Genomic DNA, 20,297 nt, shown 5'->3' with positions numbered 1-20,297 from the left:
TGTTTGTTTTTGTTTCATTTTAAATCATCTTCCCTTGTTTTACGGCGTCGTCTGAGGCAACAGTTCAGCACCGATACTTAAAATAAATGCTTGAATATTTCTTCTGGCATTAAAGGCGATCAATAACAAGTCAAAGTTATGGAGTTTGGTTAAGACGACAGGTGGAAAGTTATGTTGATAATCATCAGTTTTCACAAAAGTTCAGAGCGAGACGTTCATAGTGCGTCAGTAAACCTCAGGTCTAAACCTGGTCCAACAACAATAAACTAGGCTTGTTTGCTTTGGAGGTAGATTTGTGTCTTTATTATCATTTTATTTTAAAAACTGTTCAATCAAAAGAAAAATCACTTCAATCAAAAAAACTACTTTTCAATTAAAGAAAAAAGTGTTCAAATGCAAAAACATATTTGAGACCAACATAATTGCATTTGAACACGTTTTTCTTTGATTGAAAAGACTTTTTTTTGATTGAAGTCATCTTTTTTTGTATTTGGGCAGTATTATAATACATTTGTCTTTATTATTCCATCAAAAAAATTAAGCATTTCCATAAAAGAAAAAAATATATATACATTTTCATAGAAAAAAAGTGTTGAAATGCAAAAAAACATTTTAGCCCCAAAAACACATTATTTTTTTGATTTAAAATGTTTTTCTGTTTTTTTTTTATTGAAGTCATCTTTTTATATCTGGGCCATATTATAGTCATAAAATGTCATAAAATCAAAAAAATGATTGAAATTGAATTGTGTCCCAAAAAATTGCGTTTCAATACTTTTTTCTTTTATTTAAAATATGTTTTTATATAATATATTTTTAACCCTAACTCTTTGATTGATTAATTTTTAACTAAATAATAAAGACAAATCTACCTCCATAGTTTCCTCACATCGCTCTCATTCTAATTTATTCATTTTCACTTTAATCTGGTGAAAAACGAGGAGTTTCGATGTGACATTTCATTCATATTGAATGTTGTGTATTTCCTTTTCTCTTCCTCAAGTCAACAACTAATCCTTTGTTGTTTTTAGTGTCATAAGTTATAAACAAATCTCTTCTCCGTTTTGGTATGTGAAATATTTGACATTTAAACATCTGTGGTCAGAGCTCAAAGCTGTTTCTTGGGCTGAGGGTGGGCGGAGCCTCTAGAGGATGTTTTGGGGTCAGTTGAGAGCAAATTCATGATGTCCTGCAGGGCTTTGCTGATCTGTTTCCCGAACCTGTGCGAGTCCTACAAATCAAGAGGAACAAAATAGAAGAGAATGAGGAAGAGGAAAAACGTTGACGTCAGAGTTTAAAATAATCAATCATGGGCTGATATTAAAGAGAAAACCTTTTTCTGGCTGCTTTGCTGTCACATTTGTTTCTCTTTCATTCAAAAAGGCAGCTTTAGACGTTTACAAAGCAACAGTTAACATGTACATTTCTTTCTGCTGTAATTGATTAGCATCTACTTAGCTCTACAAACTCTTAATAATTTCCATAACCATAGCATATCATCCAAGTGAACAGGCTGTTAAGAGGAATATTCACATCTATAAAGATTCAACTTTATTGTCAAGATTGTTTTATAACAAAACCAAATAAACATGTATGTTTAAAATAAAAATATGTGTGTGAAGTACTTTAACAGTGCAGTGTTGGATGCAAGACGGATCTCTCTATAAAAGCAAGGACTCTGTCTGTCTCTGATGTCATCACTGTAGAGAGTGATGTCAGAATTTTGCAGAAGGTCCACAGTGATGATGTCATCAGTGCCAGCTTAGAGCAAATACAATTTTCAAGGGGGCGCTATTGAGTCATTTGGCCAATCACATGTCCAATTCCCCCAAAACATAACATTTTTCACCAGTCCTAATATGCGTTCAAATTTTCATGAGTTTGTGGATGTGTTTAGGCCCTCAAAAATGCAATCATTTTTTTGCAAGAATAATAATAATAAAAACGAGGTGCATTACAATAGGGTCCTCCTCGGGTTGTGCTTGGGCCCTAATCTATCTATAATGCAAGAAAGGTCTGTGTGTGTGTTTGCAGAGCGAATATCTAACTTTGCCAACGGCTTCCATAATTGCATCCGTAATTTTGGAGTAATTTGGTCATTCCAAAACCAATTTAAAACCAATTTAAAACCAATTCACACTGTAAAACTCCTGTCAAAACATTGTTTAAAACACTGACGATGTCATCAACAGTGATGTCATCGGTATTCCAAGAATGTTCAAACTGATGATGTCATCAACAGTATTAAAATTTTAACTCTACACGTTCACATTGGTGCTCGGGCCCTAAAAACAACTCCAGTCATAACAATGACAACAGGAACGCACAAAAAAAAACACAAATTCTTTCTTTTAGCCTGTATTCATGCTCAGATTTGATAGTTATGCTAAATGCTGACAATGCTGCTGATTAATAACGTGACCCTCAGGTCAGAAAACCCCCACCCATCTCTGATTTATGTCATCAGAAATAGGGAAGCTTAAACTGACAAAGAGTTAAGAAATAACAATTTTTATACGTCACAGTTGCTTAAAAAAAGAAAAAAGAAAAAGAAAGAAGTAAAAAGAGGAAAAAGCATGAATCCTCAGCAACTGCAGTAATAGAAAAGATAAGAGTTCTACACAGGTAGATAATATGTTGAAAAATAGGAGAGCTCGTAGAATGTGACGTTAGAACTCAAATCCACACAAGTGAAATAAATTTTATGTTACAAATGACGTGGAAAAAAATGTGAACCTGTAGCGTTAAAATTTTAAAACCCAAAGAAAACATTCACAGACGCGTGATTTGATATTTACACAAATAAAATGACTTGTAATCCTACATTTAATCACACGTTTTACATGTTTTTTTTTATTTTACAGACGCATAAAATACTTTTCTCGCGTGAATCTGCGCTGCTTGATTTGTACCTTTTAGAAATGCTACACAGGCACATTTATTAACAAACAGCTGGAAAAACAGCTAATTACCAAATACGCGATTACAATTATAATTGACTCCAACCCTGGTTCCAGTTACTCACGGTGTCAGTGCAGGAGTGCTTGGACGACACGTGGAAGTTAATCATGTCTTCACCAACGATGATGTAAGAGACGCCGTAGCCGTCGTCAGCGACCTGTCAGAGGTCAAACATTTAGATTAAACCAGTGCCGTTTAGAGAGAAAGAGAGAGAGAGCAATGACATCACCTTTCATAATTCCTGGAAGTGAACAATAGAGCTGAGTAGACAGTTTTTATGCACTTTTGAACATTAAGATGTTTAAATAATCATTTTGCATATTATTATTATCAGCGTATCTAAAGCCATTAACATAAAAAATATATATTTATGAAACTACATAAACATACTGTATATTGTATATACACAGATACGATGGTGTACTGTATAAATATTGTAAATCAATGCAGTTACTGACGACAAATCCCAGGTAAGTCACTCGGAATCAATAGATCCGAGTTGTCCACCAATAACTTCTGGGAACTACTTGAGTCTACATGAACCATGTGACAGTCTGGACTGGATTTAACACGTCACTGGTTTCACAGTTAATCAATAGTTACACATTTTCAGCATTTTTCATCAAACGTCTTCACAGATACGGGCAGTGGTCACTAATGCTAAATGGACTTCATTTATATAGCGTTTTATCCCCCCACTGAAGTAGTTTCAAAGCGCTTTACAATATCAGATCGTTTACACCAATGGGACTGAACTGCCATGCAAGGACATTTAGACTGGGATCAAACCCCCAACTTCTCAATCAGAAGACGACCCCTGTACCACCTGAGCCACGTTCGTTAAGGTTGTGGTTATAAAACGTTACGTTGGCTGGTAAAACAAATATTTTGGCCAGTAAAAAATTGCAGGTAGGTCACAAATCTAATATTATACCCTGCGTACAGTTCTCTGCAGCTTCTCTCTGGACTAAAATGTGTTTAAAAAATCTCAAAGTTCTCGTTGTGTACTGATGATCTCATGTGTGCTGTTCATTTGTTTGCAAAGGAAGCCGGACTAAGGGCCGTTCACGTTCTCTACGACTCGAGCGATGCAGATCAGGCAGAGCTTCAGTAACTTTTTACGCTTAATTCTGCATTTAATGATCAGCAACCAAATTAAAATGCTGCTAATTTAGGAATGCGTTACTCACAGGACCAAATCCTCCACCCAGCGAGACAAAGTCCGGATGGTTCTTCAGGTCAAAGAGTTCCATCTGCTGAACGGGAGTCTGACTGGTGGAGAGTCGCCAGGGCTCGGAGAGAACCTGCAAACCCAGGAAACGGCAGAGATCTGAGCGTGTGCATGAAGATGTTATTTTACTACTGGCATCACTGTTCTTCAAATGAAATAAGCTTTATTCACTTCTAATGCACTTTAACTCATTTTATTTTGATTTTCTTATCAAAATTTCAGGATAACCTATTTCATTTATTTCCAATTTCTAATATATTCTTAATTTCATCATTAAAGACACCCATTTCGAATTGTAAAATGCAGTTTTTGAAAGAGTAATTATCCAAGCAGGTGGACATTAGTAAGGTTAAATCCATCCACAGAAAGTAATCTTACATTACTCTCTCGAGACATAACAAAATTATACATAAATATTTTAATAGCGCTTTGAGATGACTTTTGTTGTAATTAGCGCTATATAAATAAAGTTGAATTAAATTGAATTAATGTTAGTTATTTCCCCGGCTTTGTAACCAGATCCCGTCATTTACTGGACAACTGGAACCGTTTAATAATAAACTGAATAGATATTTAAGAATGAGCACGCACTGATGATCTTCCTTCTATGTGGTGTTTTTGTGAATATGTTAATTTTCTTTTTTTGCGTAGCAGTGTATTGTTATATATCACTGAAGCGTATTGCATTCACTTGAAAAAAATTAATTAAAATTTTTTTTTTTCTGAATAATTTAATAGTTTGGTTCATTTTTTTGTTCTGTTTTTGAAGTATTTTTTCTGTTTTTCGTGCAATTTTTATTCAGTTTTTTGTGCAAATGTTATTCTCTGTTTTTAAGAGAAAAAAATTCAGTTTTTCGCGCAAATTTTCTCTTTTTTTCCAACTTTTCATGCTAATTTTTTTTTTAAATTATTGTCCCAGTTTTTTTGCGCAATTTTTTTGTTTTGTTTTTGGTGCTATTTTTTCCCCCCTATTTTTCTGACAATTTCTTTTTCTGTTTTTCGTGCTACAGACTAATTTTTTCCTGGTTTTTGTGCACATTTTTTCCCGTTTTCTGACAATTTTTTTTCTGAGCATAGAGGGCCTTTGATACAACAGATGCTTTTGTTTATACATCTGTGCAGATGCAAACATTGGAAACCATCCATGCCTAAGTGCTCAACATGTGACGAGTGCACTTAGAAACAACCAGTCACCTCTTTGAGGAAAGCCGATTCCACTCCGAGGTATTTAGAGACCACGTAGAGGCAGAAGAGGTGTCGGTCGATTCCGGCTCCGGTCATGGCCATGCGGTAAAGGTTCTGGTGTTTCTCCGAGGCTCGTCTGAGGAGCTGCCTGCACTGATCCTCCGCCTGTTCAACATCAGCAAAGAGTCGGCAAACTACCAAACCTCAGGACCCCAACGGTACCAGACCAAATACCATCTGAAGTGACCATTACTACTGTTTAATAATCATTAACTTAATGTTTAAAAGGTCTAGGTTTGCTGTGTCAGACATTTAAGAAGCTGCTGAGAGTTGATGAATCCTTGCTGGAGGTGGAAAACAAACAGAGCAGCACATGGAATATTCATTAACCTCTGACTAAGATGGAGAAATTCTGTGCAACAAAATCTTGAATCATTTCCTACAACAGGAATATCAAACTCCAGTCAAATCTGTCCTGGTGTTCCAGCATCCAATTTCCCATGAGATGATAAATGACGGCAATAAATAAAAAAATACAATTCCAGGATTTCACAGTCGCTCCAAATTAAACAAAACTCTCCAATTTTTTCCACGCTTATACTACATGATAGCAGCATTTTTCTGTAATCTGCAACTGTTAATACTGTCGTCAAAGTTCCATGTTAACAGGCTGTGGGGCCGTGTGACATCATCAATCACGTGATTTCAAGATGGCGGATCATGGCTCTAAAACTGTAGTAGTCCCATTTTTAAAAACGTAATAAAATGAAAAGGGTGCAAATTAATAAGCATAGATCTCCTAATAGATACATTTAAGCCACATTTGTAAAAACAGTGGAGGATCCTTTTAAGTTTAGCTTTATGCAAACTTCTCAGTCTTCTCACATCTCATCTGAACCGATAAGAAAATAAAAGGCGGCATCCGTACCTCTCCGTCCTCCAAAGCCCTGATGAAGGCGCAGCTTTCATTGGAGCACGACCGCACCGTCTCTGTGCGGCCCTCCCTGAACAGACGAGTCATTGACGCCTCATAGGTCAAGCAGAACCCGCCTCGGTCCTGAGAAAGAAAGCAAGAAAACGTGCAATCAGAACTGACACCATGGACTAAGACAATGGGCCATTGTGACCGATTTCCTGCTGATAGTAAAGAGTTATGGGCGTCACCCTGAAGTACGCCAGCTGCAGGCTGATCTGAATGAAGGCGTCGGGGCTGATGCGACATTTCTTGATGCGTCCTTTCCCAAACTCTCTGAAGGGAAACACATGACAGTCCACGTCGTCGGCCAACGTCTGAGCCACGGCGAGAGAGCTGGAGACCTGAGTCTGGACCTGACGAAGAGAAAAAATGCACACCACCGTCAGAGCTGTTACTGAGAATCATTGGTCATGTTTTCCTGACACTTAAACGCTGTGACTTCACAAAACCTGGATCTGCAGCCAACTTCTACTGAAACAGCTCTCCCTTCCAGCGGATAAAGCGGAGATCCACAACATGAGCAGAACACATAATGCTATGTTTGACGGCTATATTTATGAAGATTGATGTCCTTTAGCTTTAAAGCTTAAAACCAAGGGTGGGAAGTTTGACTTTCTTCCAGGCCTCGCTGTTTTTGGAGTGTCATTGAACGCCTCACCTGACTGATGCCACCAGGGGTTGACTGGGACAAAAATTCAGCACTGGCATTTTCTGTCCAGACCAGTCCATCCTATCAGTGACACCATGTAGAAGCTGTTATTAAGTCAGTGATTCTCAACATGTGGCTTTTTATGTCTTAATTTTAATTATTATTCCCTCAGAAAACCTTAAAAGGGGGAAACTTTTTAACCCCTTTTTACCCATTTCCTTTGGTCATTTTGCAACTTCCTTTGTCCCATTTTTGCCGCTTTTCAAAAAGTTATGAAACTTTTTTAGACTGAAGCTACCTTTTGCCAATAAATACCTATTTTTTCCTATTTTTGACACATCCAATTTTTGTCCTTTCTTTAATTTTTTGGCCACTTTTCATCTAAATAAGCTAACTTCTGCCCAATAAATACCACTTGTTTTCTTTTTACCCTACATTTTTGCCTCTTTTTGTACCACATTTTTGCCATTTTTCACTATTGATTGCCACATGTTGCTAATTTAAGCTGGCATTACATACCACCTGGTTCCTTTTATTTGCCCATTTTTTGGCCACTCTTGACTGCTTTTGGCCCATTTTAGTCACTTTACACTATTTTCTTGCCGCATATACTTTGAAAATTGATTGAGTGGAAATAAAAGAAAATAAAACAAATAAATGTTTCTTTAAAAAATCCATTAGCGCACAGATATCCTTCCGCCCCCAGGTCACTGACATTATAAATAATGCTCATGCTTATTCTACGCGTCTGTGTGTGTGGGTTTGTGATACTGCTGTGGTTTCACATGAATGGTTTGCGTGGGGTATTTTTTTTATTGTATGTAAGGCTTTAACGATGTAAAGAACTTTGAATTGTAATAAAAAGCGCTCTATAAATAAAGTTTGATTTGATCTTCATCTAATCATAAAACCCACAGACATGAATGATCTTACAAACCAAATCATGAAACAGTTAATTATGACAGTGTAAAGTTTATGCTGCACTAAAAAGCCACTTGAAATAAATGCTGTTAAAAAAAACCTTTGAAACTTTCCAATGAAGTGCGTTCAGGCGCTGTAGGGGAAAACCACACCTCTGCAGTGTGAACTAGTGGCTCACTGCCTGCAAGGAAAGTGGAAATGAAACCACCGCTTTGTGCATGGATAATTATTTACTCATCAACCTACACAATAACCCACACACCCACTGAACTAAAATTAAAACACTAATTCCACAGAAATAACATCAGTCTAGTTTCTCTTTCACCTATGATGCATTCCAAAACTGAGTCTATTTAAAGGGACAAAACCAAAAATTAGGTGAATATATTTTCTAAAATCTATCATAAGGAAAAAGGTGCAGTTTGAGATATTACAGGGACTTATTTTACTCTGAAATATAATAAAGAAATAGATTTTCATTTAATTTTTTAATAGAAATAGAAATAAATGAGATGAAAAACATCTGACAGAATAGAAATAATAGCTTTATCGTCATTATGTATTTGTAGGATTAGATTATAGGAAGCTTTCTAATCAAATTCACTTTGATCATGTTTGAGCTCATATACATATATATATTACTGCATTTTAGTTTAACTAGATGTACAGTAGAGTATGAAAGTAGATAGTATACAAATACAGAAGATTGTGTGTTGTGGTTTTTTATTTTTATATTAAAACAAAGTTGAAAAACACTAATTTAAAGGATCCTGAATACGGTAGATTTATTTCTATAGTTTTTTTTTTTTATTAATTTTTTTTTTTATCATTTTCAGTGATCTCATGCCTGGAGTGGGACCAAGACAAACACTTTGTTCATATCATCACGCATTGACTACTGTAATTCTGTTTTCACTTGTTTTAAAGGTCCCATATCATGCTATTTCTCTACATCTCTACATCTTCCCGCCCCCCCTCCCATCCGTGCTGCATGGAGGCGTGATAGCAGCGCCCATTGGCAGCACACCCATGTCCCCAAACGGCTGGAATCCTGTTGTTCTAAATATGTTTCACCTAAATATGTGGGCGCCGCAAATGGCTGGTCCGGTGTGTTGATGACCCTCTAACTAACAATTGAGGGAATCAATGAAAAAACACTTTGGGCATGTGTATGAAGCCCAAATATCACTTTTATGATGTTTAAAGCACAGAAAAGTTGAATTAGCGTAAAATGGGCTCTTTAATAAGTCAACGCTAAACAGACTCCAGATCGTACAAAATGTTGCTGCCAGACTTTTCACTGGTGCTCCTCGTGCTTCCAGTCAAGTTTTGCATAGAATATAAAATCTCAGTTCTTACTTTCCGAGCGTTACATGGTCAGGCCCCTCAATATATCTCGGACTTGTTGTGCTCCTACACTTGAGGGCGCAGCCTTCGGTCTTCAGGTCGGGGTGTCCTAAAGATCCCAAAAACTAAATTTAAAACCCAAAGAAACCTGGCGTTCCAGACTGTGGCCCCCAGACACTGGAATAACCTGCACCAGTCTCTCAGGGAGCTCAACATGTGTGGACATTTTTAAGAAACTGTTGAAGACTTTGCTTTTCAGAGAAGCATTTATAATGAAAATAATAATGCATCAATTTTATATAGCGCTTTCTCATAGACACTCAAAGTCGCTCTACAGAATTAAGAGATTATTCTTTCACTCCACACTTATGGTGGTAAGCTATTATTGTAGCCACAGGCACTTTGAGATTTATCTGCAAAAAGCGCTTTATAAATAAATTAATTACTTAATTTTCCACTCTCTCTGTCTCTAGTACCCCTTGTAGTATCATCACGTACCCCCATTTGAGAAACACTGATCTATAGCACACAGGTGAATTATGAGTTAAGAACATCTGCTCTAAAGACATTTAGGATCAAAATGACATCATCAGAAAACATAACCATAGACTGGAGAGTCTCTGTAGGCGATGTTTGCGTGTTCTGAGACGTGTCACAACCTGCGCTTGAAAAATGACTAACACAACAATCTCAAGCTCGCCGAGGGCTGATGATCCAACGTTAAAGATACGTTAACGGCTCAGTGGAAAGTGTGGGGGTGACCCGCAGCATGCGCTCACCTCAGACGGAATGTCCCAGACGAGCCTCTGAGGGTGCGGCAGTGAGCGATCCACCTCACCTCGGCAGTGCCCGTCCTCGGTGTATCCCAGCTGGAAGGCGTCCGTCGCCAGCGTGTACTGTCAAAACACACACTTTAAAAATCACACAATACACTTATTTTTACAAGTTGTTAATGAACAGAACAGAGGGTAAAAATGTGTTTTTATATTCGTGACAAAAAAACTCCCACATATTTTTGATATTCTACCCACGCATAGCCGACTCCCAAACACATCATTAAAACTTAAGTATCATGTAAACAACCTGCTGAGAAACCACAATGACTCATTCCACCTCATCACCCCTGACCTTTAAATCAATAACCAAAACAATACCAACACACACATTATACACTATCAGTTGCAATACAATGTTCTCATTTTAACACTTTCATATTTAAAAAACTGCACATAAATCACTTTTTCATCAAGAAACTTAATCATAAACATTTTTCTAATTTGTGAAACATGAAGCCATGTCTCTGTAACTGTAGATACAGACATGTGATAGGGCTGAGAGGTAAAAAAAATCCATATCTCAATATTTTTTCTCAAAATGTCAATATACAATATAAATCTCAATAATTTAAATTCAAATGAAGTGTTTTAAAACAAAATAAGCTGTAGAAAATGCATATCTCAATATTGGCAATATTGCAATTTTCTACACGGGCAAAATATAAAACGCAAAACATCTTGAATCTCAATATATTGCCTAGCCCGAGTACGTTCTCCAGGTCACATGACCTGGCCAAAGAAGGTCCGTCTCTCCAAACTTACATTGTCGGTATTTCAAGAGGGAAGCCTCGCTCGGAGCATTGATACTGTCAAGTGCTGTATATTGGCCTGAGGAATCATTTAAAATAACTCATGAGTCAACTCTTTAGGTCACAATGTCCACGTGTCCCTTTAAGAAAGGACAAAAAAAAAAAAATCAATAAAAGTGTCAAAAAGAACTAACAAAAAAGACAAAAAAATATGCAAAAGGGGTATTTATTGGCCAAAGGAACTTTTTCAAAAAGGAACAAAAATGTGACAAAGGAAGTTGAAAAATGGCCAAAGGAAATAAGTTAAAAAAGGAGGGGTTAAAAGGTTTTCTGGGGGAATAATAATTAAAATTAGGACATAAAAGGCCACATGTTGAGCATCACTGACTTAATAACAGCTTCTACATGATGTCACTGATAATGTAGTCAGCTGGTCTGGACACAAAATGCCTCGTTGTGTAACTCCACTGTATAAACACTGGAAAAAAGCTTTTACCCTGACTGTTTTAATGGGGAAAATGTCATTTTCTGATACAAAGATTGATGCTCTAACCGTGTTTTGCAGTGTGACTGTTTTTAGTCACACTCACATTTGCAGACAACTACTAAGATGATAGAAGTTCTCCAAAAAACTAACAAATGCTCTCAGGAGTCTGAGTCAGTTTTTAAATAACAGCTGCTTTTGTAGTGTTTGATAAATCTCAGATGGGGAGATTATTCGCCAGCTTCCTTCTCTATTCCCGTAAACGCCGCTGCTTTGGGGAAATTATTTGGAAGCGGAAGCACCACTTTTGGATATGTGCCATAATCACTGACGTTCATGACTGGAGTCAGATGCTCAAATTTAGGAACCCAATAGTAATTCAATGCATTTCTTCTTTTATTAAATATGATATTAAATGTTTGTAAATAGGTTGCAATTATTTTTTTTATTCTAATTATAAATATGGTTTTAGTTTTAATATAAGAAAAAACACTCTGATTCTGATTATATTTCAATTTTGACCTTAAAGGTGCAGTCTGCAACTCTCATAAAAGTGACTTTTTGTCACATTTACTAAAGCTGTCACTATGTAAAGACAGCTTTACATCAAACTAGTAGTTTGTGTGAAAAACCAGGCTCATTGAGCCCCACCCCCTGCTGCTCGACCGAGCAAAAAGAACCACTCAGAGCCAGGATTGTGTTTGATGGACTGTCTGACAGCTGTTGCTCGCAGGCCCTGCCCCATTCACGGGCTGGAGCGCCGTCTTTTTTTTTTACAGTGTATGGTCTGGAGGAGTAGAAGATGGAATTGGTGACTTTTCTGCTTGAAAGGTAATTACTGCTGCTTGATTTACATTATGTTTAATTTGTAATTGTTACACTAGAACTCTGTAGTGCATGTGTTGTTTGTGTGTGCGCAGCAGCTGCCGTTTGGGCTGCTGTAAGTGACACTGTGTTGTTGCTGCTGCTGAGGTGTGTGCACATAGAGAAAAAGAAGTGCTGCAGTATTATGCTTTTAACAGAGCATGTTATATTACTGTGATGTTGCTGCTGGACTAACATTAGCTTGTTAGCTCCTCTGAGGGAGGGACTTTGGAAAGTCTTGAGGCAGGGCAAGAGAGCAGCGCGGAGGGAGGGACCTGAGCGTTGCGGACGGCACCTTTAATTAAAACATTCAGTTGTTTTGAAAGTTTTTCATTATTCTTTAATCCATTCCATAATATCAGCTTTTAACTTACTCTCGTATCTGAAGCAGCACATATCGATGACGTCACGTGTATTTCCTGTTTCTTTAAAACACGTCATGTCGTGTTTTATGGTCCTGAGGCCGTTGAGTCTGACGACTTTTATTTTGAAGCCTGAAGCCGTGTACTTTGATGGTGTTTCATTTGACGCAGGTTTTGCTGAGACTTGCTGTTGCTGTTGTACATGTGAGATTGGGACATGTACCGTTGTATTACCATTTTTTATTATTGTATTTGTATTTGTATGTAATTGTATTTTATCCTGTTTTTGCTATTGTATGTTTGTTGTAAATATTTTGTTTCTTTTAAATAGAGACCCAAGGAAGACAAGCAACCACTAAGATGGAAGTCAATGGGGATATTAATAAACAATAAACATGAGTCTGTTTGGTTTGACAAATAACAGGTTTTCCTGATACCTCACTCTAAAACCTGAGGATGTCCTAAAATGTCTATCGTACAGATGAAGCACCACTGCTCCGTGCCTCCTCTCGCTCTTTTTCAATAGATTTGAACAAGAAATGCTTAAATCACACAGAAAACAGAAAATGTAGTCAGGTGGACAGATTAACTTTCTCTTATAATTGTTAGGATTTTACATGCCATGATGACAAGTCACTGGACATAATCAAAAACACACCTCCCAAAGGTGAGCCACGGTGGGAGCGTCGGCCCAGGAATGCTCCGCGTTCAGGCCACTCTTCCCATTCTTGTAGATCACGATGGAGAAGGATTTATCAAACCACCTGGGAGAAGCCATGAGATAATTTTAAATATTCTGTCTTTGGTTACAAAAGATGTAGTTTTTCTAAGATTCTCAGTCAGACATTTAGGTCCTTCAGCTATTACAATAAGAACATGTAAAACACATTAAAAAAGCAATACTGGTACTTTACTTGAAGTTTTATACATAAGGCTGACATTATGCTGTCATTAGCATGAATAAGGTGACATGAAGGCTGTCAGAAAGTGTTGTTCGCTACAATATGAAACCTTTGGAGCGATGTTGGCGTTTTTTGGGTTAAGTGGAGGGATCTAGTGGGGTTAGGAAGGTTAGGTTAGGGTTGAGGGCAGGGGTCACCAACACGGGGCCCACAGGCACCCCACATGGACCATGTGAGGGACCCTCAGAAGCTCTCATCACCATTGAGCTCCATCTAAAAACTGATTTTCTTTCCAGGATTCAAACTCACAAAGATAAATACAGATGAAAGATGTAGTTAGTATTCAGTAAAGCAGTAAAGTTAAATACTGCTGCACGTGATAAAGTTTTAATATTAAATTAACCATCTTTAAATGTTTATTTGCATGGAAACATTGTGAAAAATGTTTTTAAATGCTGCGGATTTTGTGTATGGGTTGTAGCATGTTATATATAATAATATGATATAAATAAAAAAAAAATAGCAACATGGGGATTTTCTATAGAATGCAGAATATAAAACAAATGAATAAATTAGGAGAGTAAAAGTGTTGCATTTCCTACCCTTTCAAGTGTCTGCTAGCCCCTTACCCTTTAAGTGAATCCGTAAAAATGTAATATTTAAGAAGCTTTTTGCAATGGTAGTCCTCTATGAAGTAGCTCACAGTTCAGAAAAGTTGGTGACCCCTGGTTTAGGGTAATGGTAACAAAGGGTTACGACACTTCAAATGAAAGCCTTCATGACACCTTATCCATGCTAATAACATGATGTCATAATGATGACAGTGTAATGTCAGCCTTTATGTATAGAACTTGTGTTACAGTGTTACAAAAAAACCCCCGTGTTGCAAAAAAAAAAAAAAAAAATAAAAAAACACCTCATAGAAACTAATATCCCACAATGCACCTGTGGCCTTCCCTCACCGGTCATAACACTTCCCGTGCAGCAGGGACTTGGCGTAACGGTCCAGGTTTCCCACCGGGTCGTCTCCCTCCATGCCTTGGTCCTCGGTGTCCAGAGTCACAAAGAACGCCGACCTCTCGATGGCGTCCAGCGATCGCTTGTTCACGCCAGAGCTGAAGTACTGCTTCCTGGTCTGAGCCCAGGGAATCCTGGGAGAAAAGTGGGAGACATGGGACATTTTAGCCTCATGATGGAATTGTAATAAAAGTTGTAGTCCTAATTTAATTATTAAAAACCTTCTTAGTTCAAGTCAAGTTTCAGTCAACTAAATTCACAAAGATTGAAGTCGACTTCAGTTGAAAAGCTACAAAATGTATTACATGATGATATTAACACTGGCGGGAAAATGCTGACAGAGATATTTCGGAGACAAAAGCTCAAGGATGAAAAACAAATTGGATGAAAGATAATATTTGTGTATTTTACAGCTGATTTATGACATGGGTCAAAACCGACCAGTTATCATAAGAGATGCTAACGGAAAGCTAACAGGTTAAGTTACATTGGGTTATTTATAGCAAGCTCAGTAATTGTGATTAATTGAATATGAACTTTGGTAATTGAGAATATAATTAGAATTGACTTTCAGGGGAAAAATAACAATAGTATCTTTAACAGTAATTGGAAAAATAGCTGGTCATGTAATCATATTTTAGTTGTAAATGAACATGGATAATTGAAGATTTCAGACCTTTTGACGTCAATTATCAGTTCTTTAATTTTTTTTGGACGTTAAGGTCAAGGAAATAAATAAATTGATCAAATGTTCCCATTGCCTCTCTTGGTTTAGCCCTACAGCTGTCTGTGTACAAGATAAAAAGCAAGTGGGAAAGGACACACATCACTAGAAGCCACTGAATTTCTAAAGAAATACCAACATCTGAGGGTGTTTAAAAAAAAAAGAGGAAACAGCAGATGTGTCCTGACACAATGAATAATATTCAGCATTTTTTGTGCGATTTCTCAATACAACCTTTGATCTGGTTATGAAGTGCATGATTTATCAAAACAAATTACAATGAAAAGGGAATGAGGAGGACAGCAGATCCTTCTGTTAATGTTTTGTTTGTCCCTCGTATTCTTGATAACTCTACATTACAAGATAATTATCTTATCTAGCACAGGTATGTCAGATCAGTAAATCAGAGCAGACTGTAAACCTCTGTAGAGAAAAGGACCAAACCCAGGCTGCTCTCCAACCTTGTTCTGATTACAAGGTCATTCAAAGTTTGCAAAGGTTGATTTTGTGGCTTTTCCACTGTAACACTAAAATACGTCCGGAAATGAATATCTCCTGGAGTGACGTCACTTGGTAAAAAAATGTATAATGTATTATTACTGTACAACAAAACAGTCTAAGGCAGGGGTGTTAAACTCATTTTAGTTCAATTAGGCCAAATACGGAGCAATTTGATCTCAAGGGGGCCACAGATTTAATCCAGGAAAACAAGTGATTTTAACATCATTGTGCCCAATTTTGCACTGCTACGTATACATAAAATAGAAAATATGTATGAAACCGACAATATCCAAGCAATAAATGACAGATATCAGTCACAGGATCTTCACTTTAAATTTCCTAGATTTTTTGACCAATTTCTATTTAATTCATGAAAATATGTCGTAATTTTATGAAAATGTAAGGATTTTGTAAGAATTTTTAGATTTTCCAACAGTTTAACACTAAACATGAGGGCAATCATATATAATCAATATAAGCACCAGGAGAGTTGAGTTTCATTCACACAATGATTCAGGTTTTCTCTGATTTTTTACTTTCTCTTGCGGGCCGAAATAGATGCTCCAAAGAGCCGGTTTTGGCTCCCAGGCCATAAGTTTGACACGTGTTCTAAGGCATCTCTCTGTGCCTTCGTCTAGAAATATGTATAAATCAATATTCTTATAGGATAAAAATATTGTATGCTTTATACTTTTTCTATTTATATTAATATAGCCTTTATTATTGTATTGTATTTTATCTCCATTGCACAGTTTTTTTGGTTATAATTTGGGTATTCTGTGTTACCTTCTGTTTTTTTCTTGCACTTTATCTGAGCTGTCATGACAGTAAATTTCTCCACATTGGGATGAATAAAGCTACTTTATTCTATTAAGTCACGGTTTGTTGTGTTCAGTATAAGTAGTTTATTATTCCAGACATGTCATGTTTGTGTTTCGCTCAGGGGCACAAAAAAAATCCAGCATTATTGTATGTACATTATGTAAATAAGCAATAAATGACAGATATCAGTCCCTGCAGGATATTCACTTTAAACCATTGTTATTGTAATTCAGAGGAATAAATTCAGGGATTTTTTTCAAATTAATAATATTTCTTAGAGAAATTGCATACATTTAGAAAGAGGGAGAAAAACATGCAATATTAGTCTAAAAAGTCCTTTTAATGTGTTTTTTTTAATAAAAAATGGTGCACATACTGTATTTTGTTTATTGGTAATACACTAAACACATTTTGTTTCATACATTTTTACTACAGGTACCTTTTTACTGAGCTACGGATTGTCCCATTTCAGCCAAACTCATTCTTTTAAAGCTCAATGTAAACCCAGTAATGATGAGAAACTCCTTCTTCTTTCCCATTTCACAAAACATTTTAAACAATCTACTTTTTTCCACCAAAATAAACCAAATCCCTTTCACATTACGACACCATAGTGTGATCATCCTTCAGTTTGTAAGCTACACTGCTCCATCCTGGCGTAGAGAAGAAACTACAGGACAAGAGTCACTTTAAGTCAAACTGTTTGGAGAATAAACCAAAACTAAATGTGTTTATTTAAAACTAATACTGCGTTAGAGTGAACAGATTGATTTTTAGCCTTCAGTAGAAACATGATGAATAAAAGTAGCTGCATTTTTTTTTGGGTACATTTTACATCTAAAGGCTCTACCAGAAAATACATAAAAATACAATAAAAAATACAAAGTAGACATAACCACAGATTTACAGACATAAGAATCCTTTATGTAACCTTATTTCTGGAGGTGCTACTGTCAATATGATCGTGGGGACAACTTGATGTGTGAGAGCACAACAGTGACAGATGTTTTAAAAAAAGACTTTTTATCCAGTGTTTTTCAACCTTGGAGTCCTGACGCCATGTGGGGTCGCCTGAAATTTAAATTACTGACTAAAAATAACAAAATTAAATCTAAATTTTTTAATGAATCTCATTCACATCAAAACACATCACACAATCTTAAACAACTGTATTCTATGCTTTAAATGTCTGAAATATAAATCCAACTCCAATAAAATGCAGTATAAAGAAAAGAAGACAGAGAAAAATTAAGATAAAGAAGAAAAATAAAGTATACAGTATAAAAATACCTGAGCTGGTGCATCTGGCTACTTTGTATTTGTTACAAAGTATAACAAACGTGATCAAAAACTTATTTTAGGAAAGAAATATATGGGGTCACCAGAAATTTGTGATATAAAAATGGGGTCATGATCCAAAAAAGATTGGGAAACACATTGATCTAGCCCAGTGTTTCTCAAATGGGGGTATGTGATGGCACTGCAGGGGGTACTTGAGAGAGAGAGAGAGAGAGAAATATGGAATTTTATAATGTTTATTTTTTTAGTTAAAAATGATAATAATGAATAATAATAATAAAAAGAACAGACAAAATACACAAAACGACACCAAAAACAGATACACAGAGATAGAAATATACTCACTATTACCATCAACACGACAACAAAGACACACTAAATGAAAAAAAAAATACACAAGATCACTACAAAATACACAAAAATAACAAAGTAACGTACAAACCGACATAAAAAACAAGCACACGACACCAAAAACACACACACTGAGAGGGAATAATAAAAATGACACAAAAAAAACGACAAAATACACAAAATGACACTAAAAACACACAAAATGATCTTGTTCAGTTTGTTTGTTAGTCTTGGGCCCACATCATGCACTTTCTTTTGTCTTTGTTAATGTTTTTATTCTTTTATTTGTGATGTGTTCTGTGGCTGTCACAAAAGCAATTTCCCCCCGGGATTATTAAAGGAATTCTGATTCTAAATAATGTTTAATTACACTTATTTACAAAATGTGAGTATCTTTAAAATGTGTTTTATCACTAATTCATTCCGTCATTATGCTCCATAGTGAGCAAAATGTTCTAATCAGAAATAAGGGGGTACTTAGATTCTAAAGTAAAACAAAGGGGGTACTTGAGCCAAAAAAAAGTTTGAGAACCACTGGTCTAGCCTATATGCTGGGCTTTTATTGTGAAAGGCAACAAATGAAATTTGTTGTTCTGTATGTAGAGCAATAATAAGTCTAAATTATCACTTTAATTGTCTGTTCCACATTTTTGGCAGGAATTTACACCCAGATGTATGAAGTAGCGGCCCCAGGAATAATGTAAACACCTGGTACCTGTCTCCAGACGTGAGAGCTCCCAGTTTCTCCTCTCCTGGTAACGGAGGTGAGGGGTCGTCCAGGATCTTCTGCATTTGGTGCTCAATCTCTCTGGGTGACAGCAGGCGCCCGGCCCTGTACACCCACAGCTTGAAGTAGCGCCCCCTGTGGTACACCGCCACAAACTCACTGTCCTGCCAGTGCTGAAGCACATCTGTGGAGGACAACAGGATCGTCTTCAACTTACTGTACATGCATATTCACTGCAGCATTTCTCCCATCTTTACAATTTACTGTAAACATAAACAGAACAGGGTTTTATTAGGTCATCAGACTTTAATTGTGACTTTTATGTTTGGATGTGATGGGCCAAGAAAAGAAAAGTAACGAGGAGATACAGCCAACTATTAACACAAGTTTCTACATTCTATGATCTGATATTGACTATATCGCCCCAATATCAGGGAGGAAAAGAAGAAACACAAAAAGAAAAGTAGTATTAGATTATATTGGCCTGAATCTAAAATCTCCAACCTAATAAATATTGTTTTTACTGGATTTATTGAGGTTATTATTCAGGGTCTTATTGTTATTTATTTTATTTAATTGTTGTGAGCATTATAACAGGACAATAAACGTTGAAAATACTACTGCTATTTGTAGCTTTGGTGCACGGAAACTGTCGTTCATTATTTAATACTTTCCCAGAACCTTTCAAAATAAAAGCATAGACACTGGAAACACGTATTTTTAGCATAAGGTTCACTTACCTTAAATAAAACCTTAAATAAACCCTTTACATCAGATATTTCCAATAACTAGCATTAAACTTTAACCAATAATCCCTTTTATTAACATTTATCAAATAACAATTCGCAATTGTAGAATATTCCTATGTTTAAGGTTAAAATGTAATAAAAGGGGTCACTTTTTCCTCATACTTAGTGTTGACTATCGTTCTCTGTTTGAGTAATATCTCCTGATCAAGCCTTTTCCAACACGACAAAGTAAGTGATAAAAGTATGATTCATGCATGATTTGTGCTAATATCATATTGGGACATCCCTAATTCCAATGGAGCTGTTTATTTAAATTACACATTACTGTCTTATAACTAAAACTGTTATTTTAGTTCATGGTTTTGGCCCCACATCCTGGTTCAGTCGAGTGCTCAGAAATCACAGCAGAGTTTGCAGAAACTTTCGCACACTTTGTGTTTGACAAAGGTAGGGCACTGACTTTTGTACTTGAACGCCCTCTGATCTTTATCTTAAGCCTTTATCAACACTTGTGATTCTGGTCACACACACTTGAGCTGATTTAAGAAGACCTGAGGCTGTGTTTGAAATGTCATACTAACGTACTACTGCGACGACAAAATGAGTACGTAGCGTAACTGGCGGCCCGCTCGCTCTAATT

The 20,297-nt window shown here is 36.4% G+C and overlaps 1 protein-coding gene across 1 annotated transcript in view; it reads right to left on the bottom strand.

Moving 5' to 3' along the window:
* Window positions 1-578: 578 nt before the first annotated feature.
* cpt1a2b (carnitine palmitoyltransferase 1A2b) overlaps window positions 579-20,297 on the bottom strand; it is a 41,946-nt gene continuing 22,227 nt past the window's right edge. Inside the window, exons 10-19 of the mRNA XM_028454679.1 lie at window positions 18,897-19,092; window positions 14,430-14,618; window positions 13,224-13,329; window positions 10,050-10,166; window positions 6,542-6,706; window positions 6,306-6,434; window positions 5,387-5,542; window positions 4,152-4,265; window positions 3,026-3,118; window positions 579-1,231 (exon numbers count right to left, since the gene is read on the bottom strand). Coding sequence (XP_028310480.1) covers window positions 1,109-1,231; window positions 3,026-3,118; window positions 4,152-4,265; window positions 5,387-5,542; window positions 6,306-6,434; window positions 6,542-6,706; window positions 10,050-10,166; window positions 13,224-13,329; window positions 14,430-14,618; window positions 18,897-19,092 — 1,388 coding nt within the window. The 3' untranslated portion in view covers window positions 579-1,108. The remainder of the gene's footprint in view (window positions 1,232-3,025; window positions 3,119-4,151; window positions 4,266-5,386; window positions 5,543-6,305; window positions 6,435-6,541; window positions 6,707-10,049; window positions 10,167-13,223; window positions 13,330-14,429; window positions 14,619-18,896; window positions 19,093-20,297) is intronic.

The sequence above is a fragment of the Gouania willdenowi genome, chromosome 8, assembly GCF_900634775.1.
Source record: "Gouania willdenowi chromosome 8, fGouWil2.1, whole genome shotgun sequence".
Taxonomy (NCBI): domain Eukaryota; kingdom Metazoa; phylum Chordata; class Actinopteri; order Blenniiformes; family Gobiesocidae; genus Gouania; species Gouania willdenowi.
This window is presented reverse-complemented; position numbering and strand designations above follow the sequence as displayed.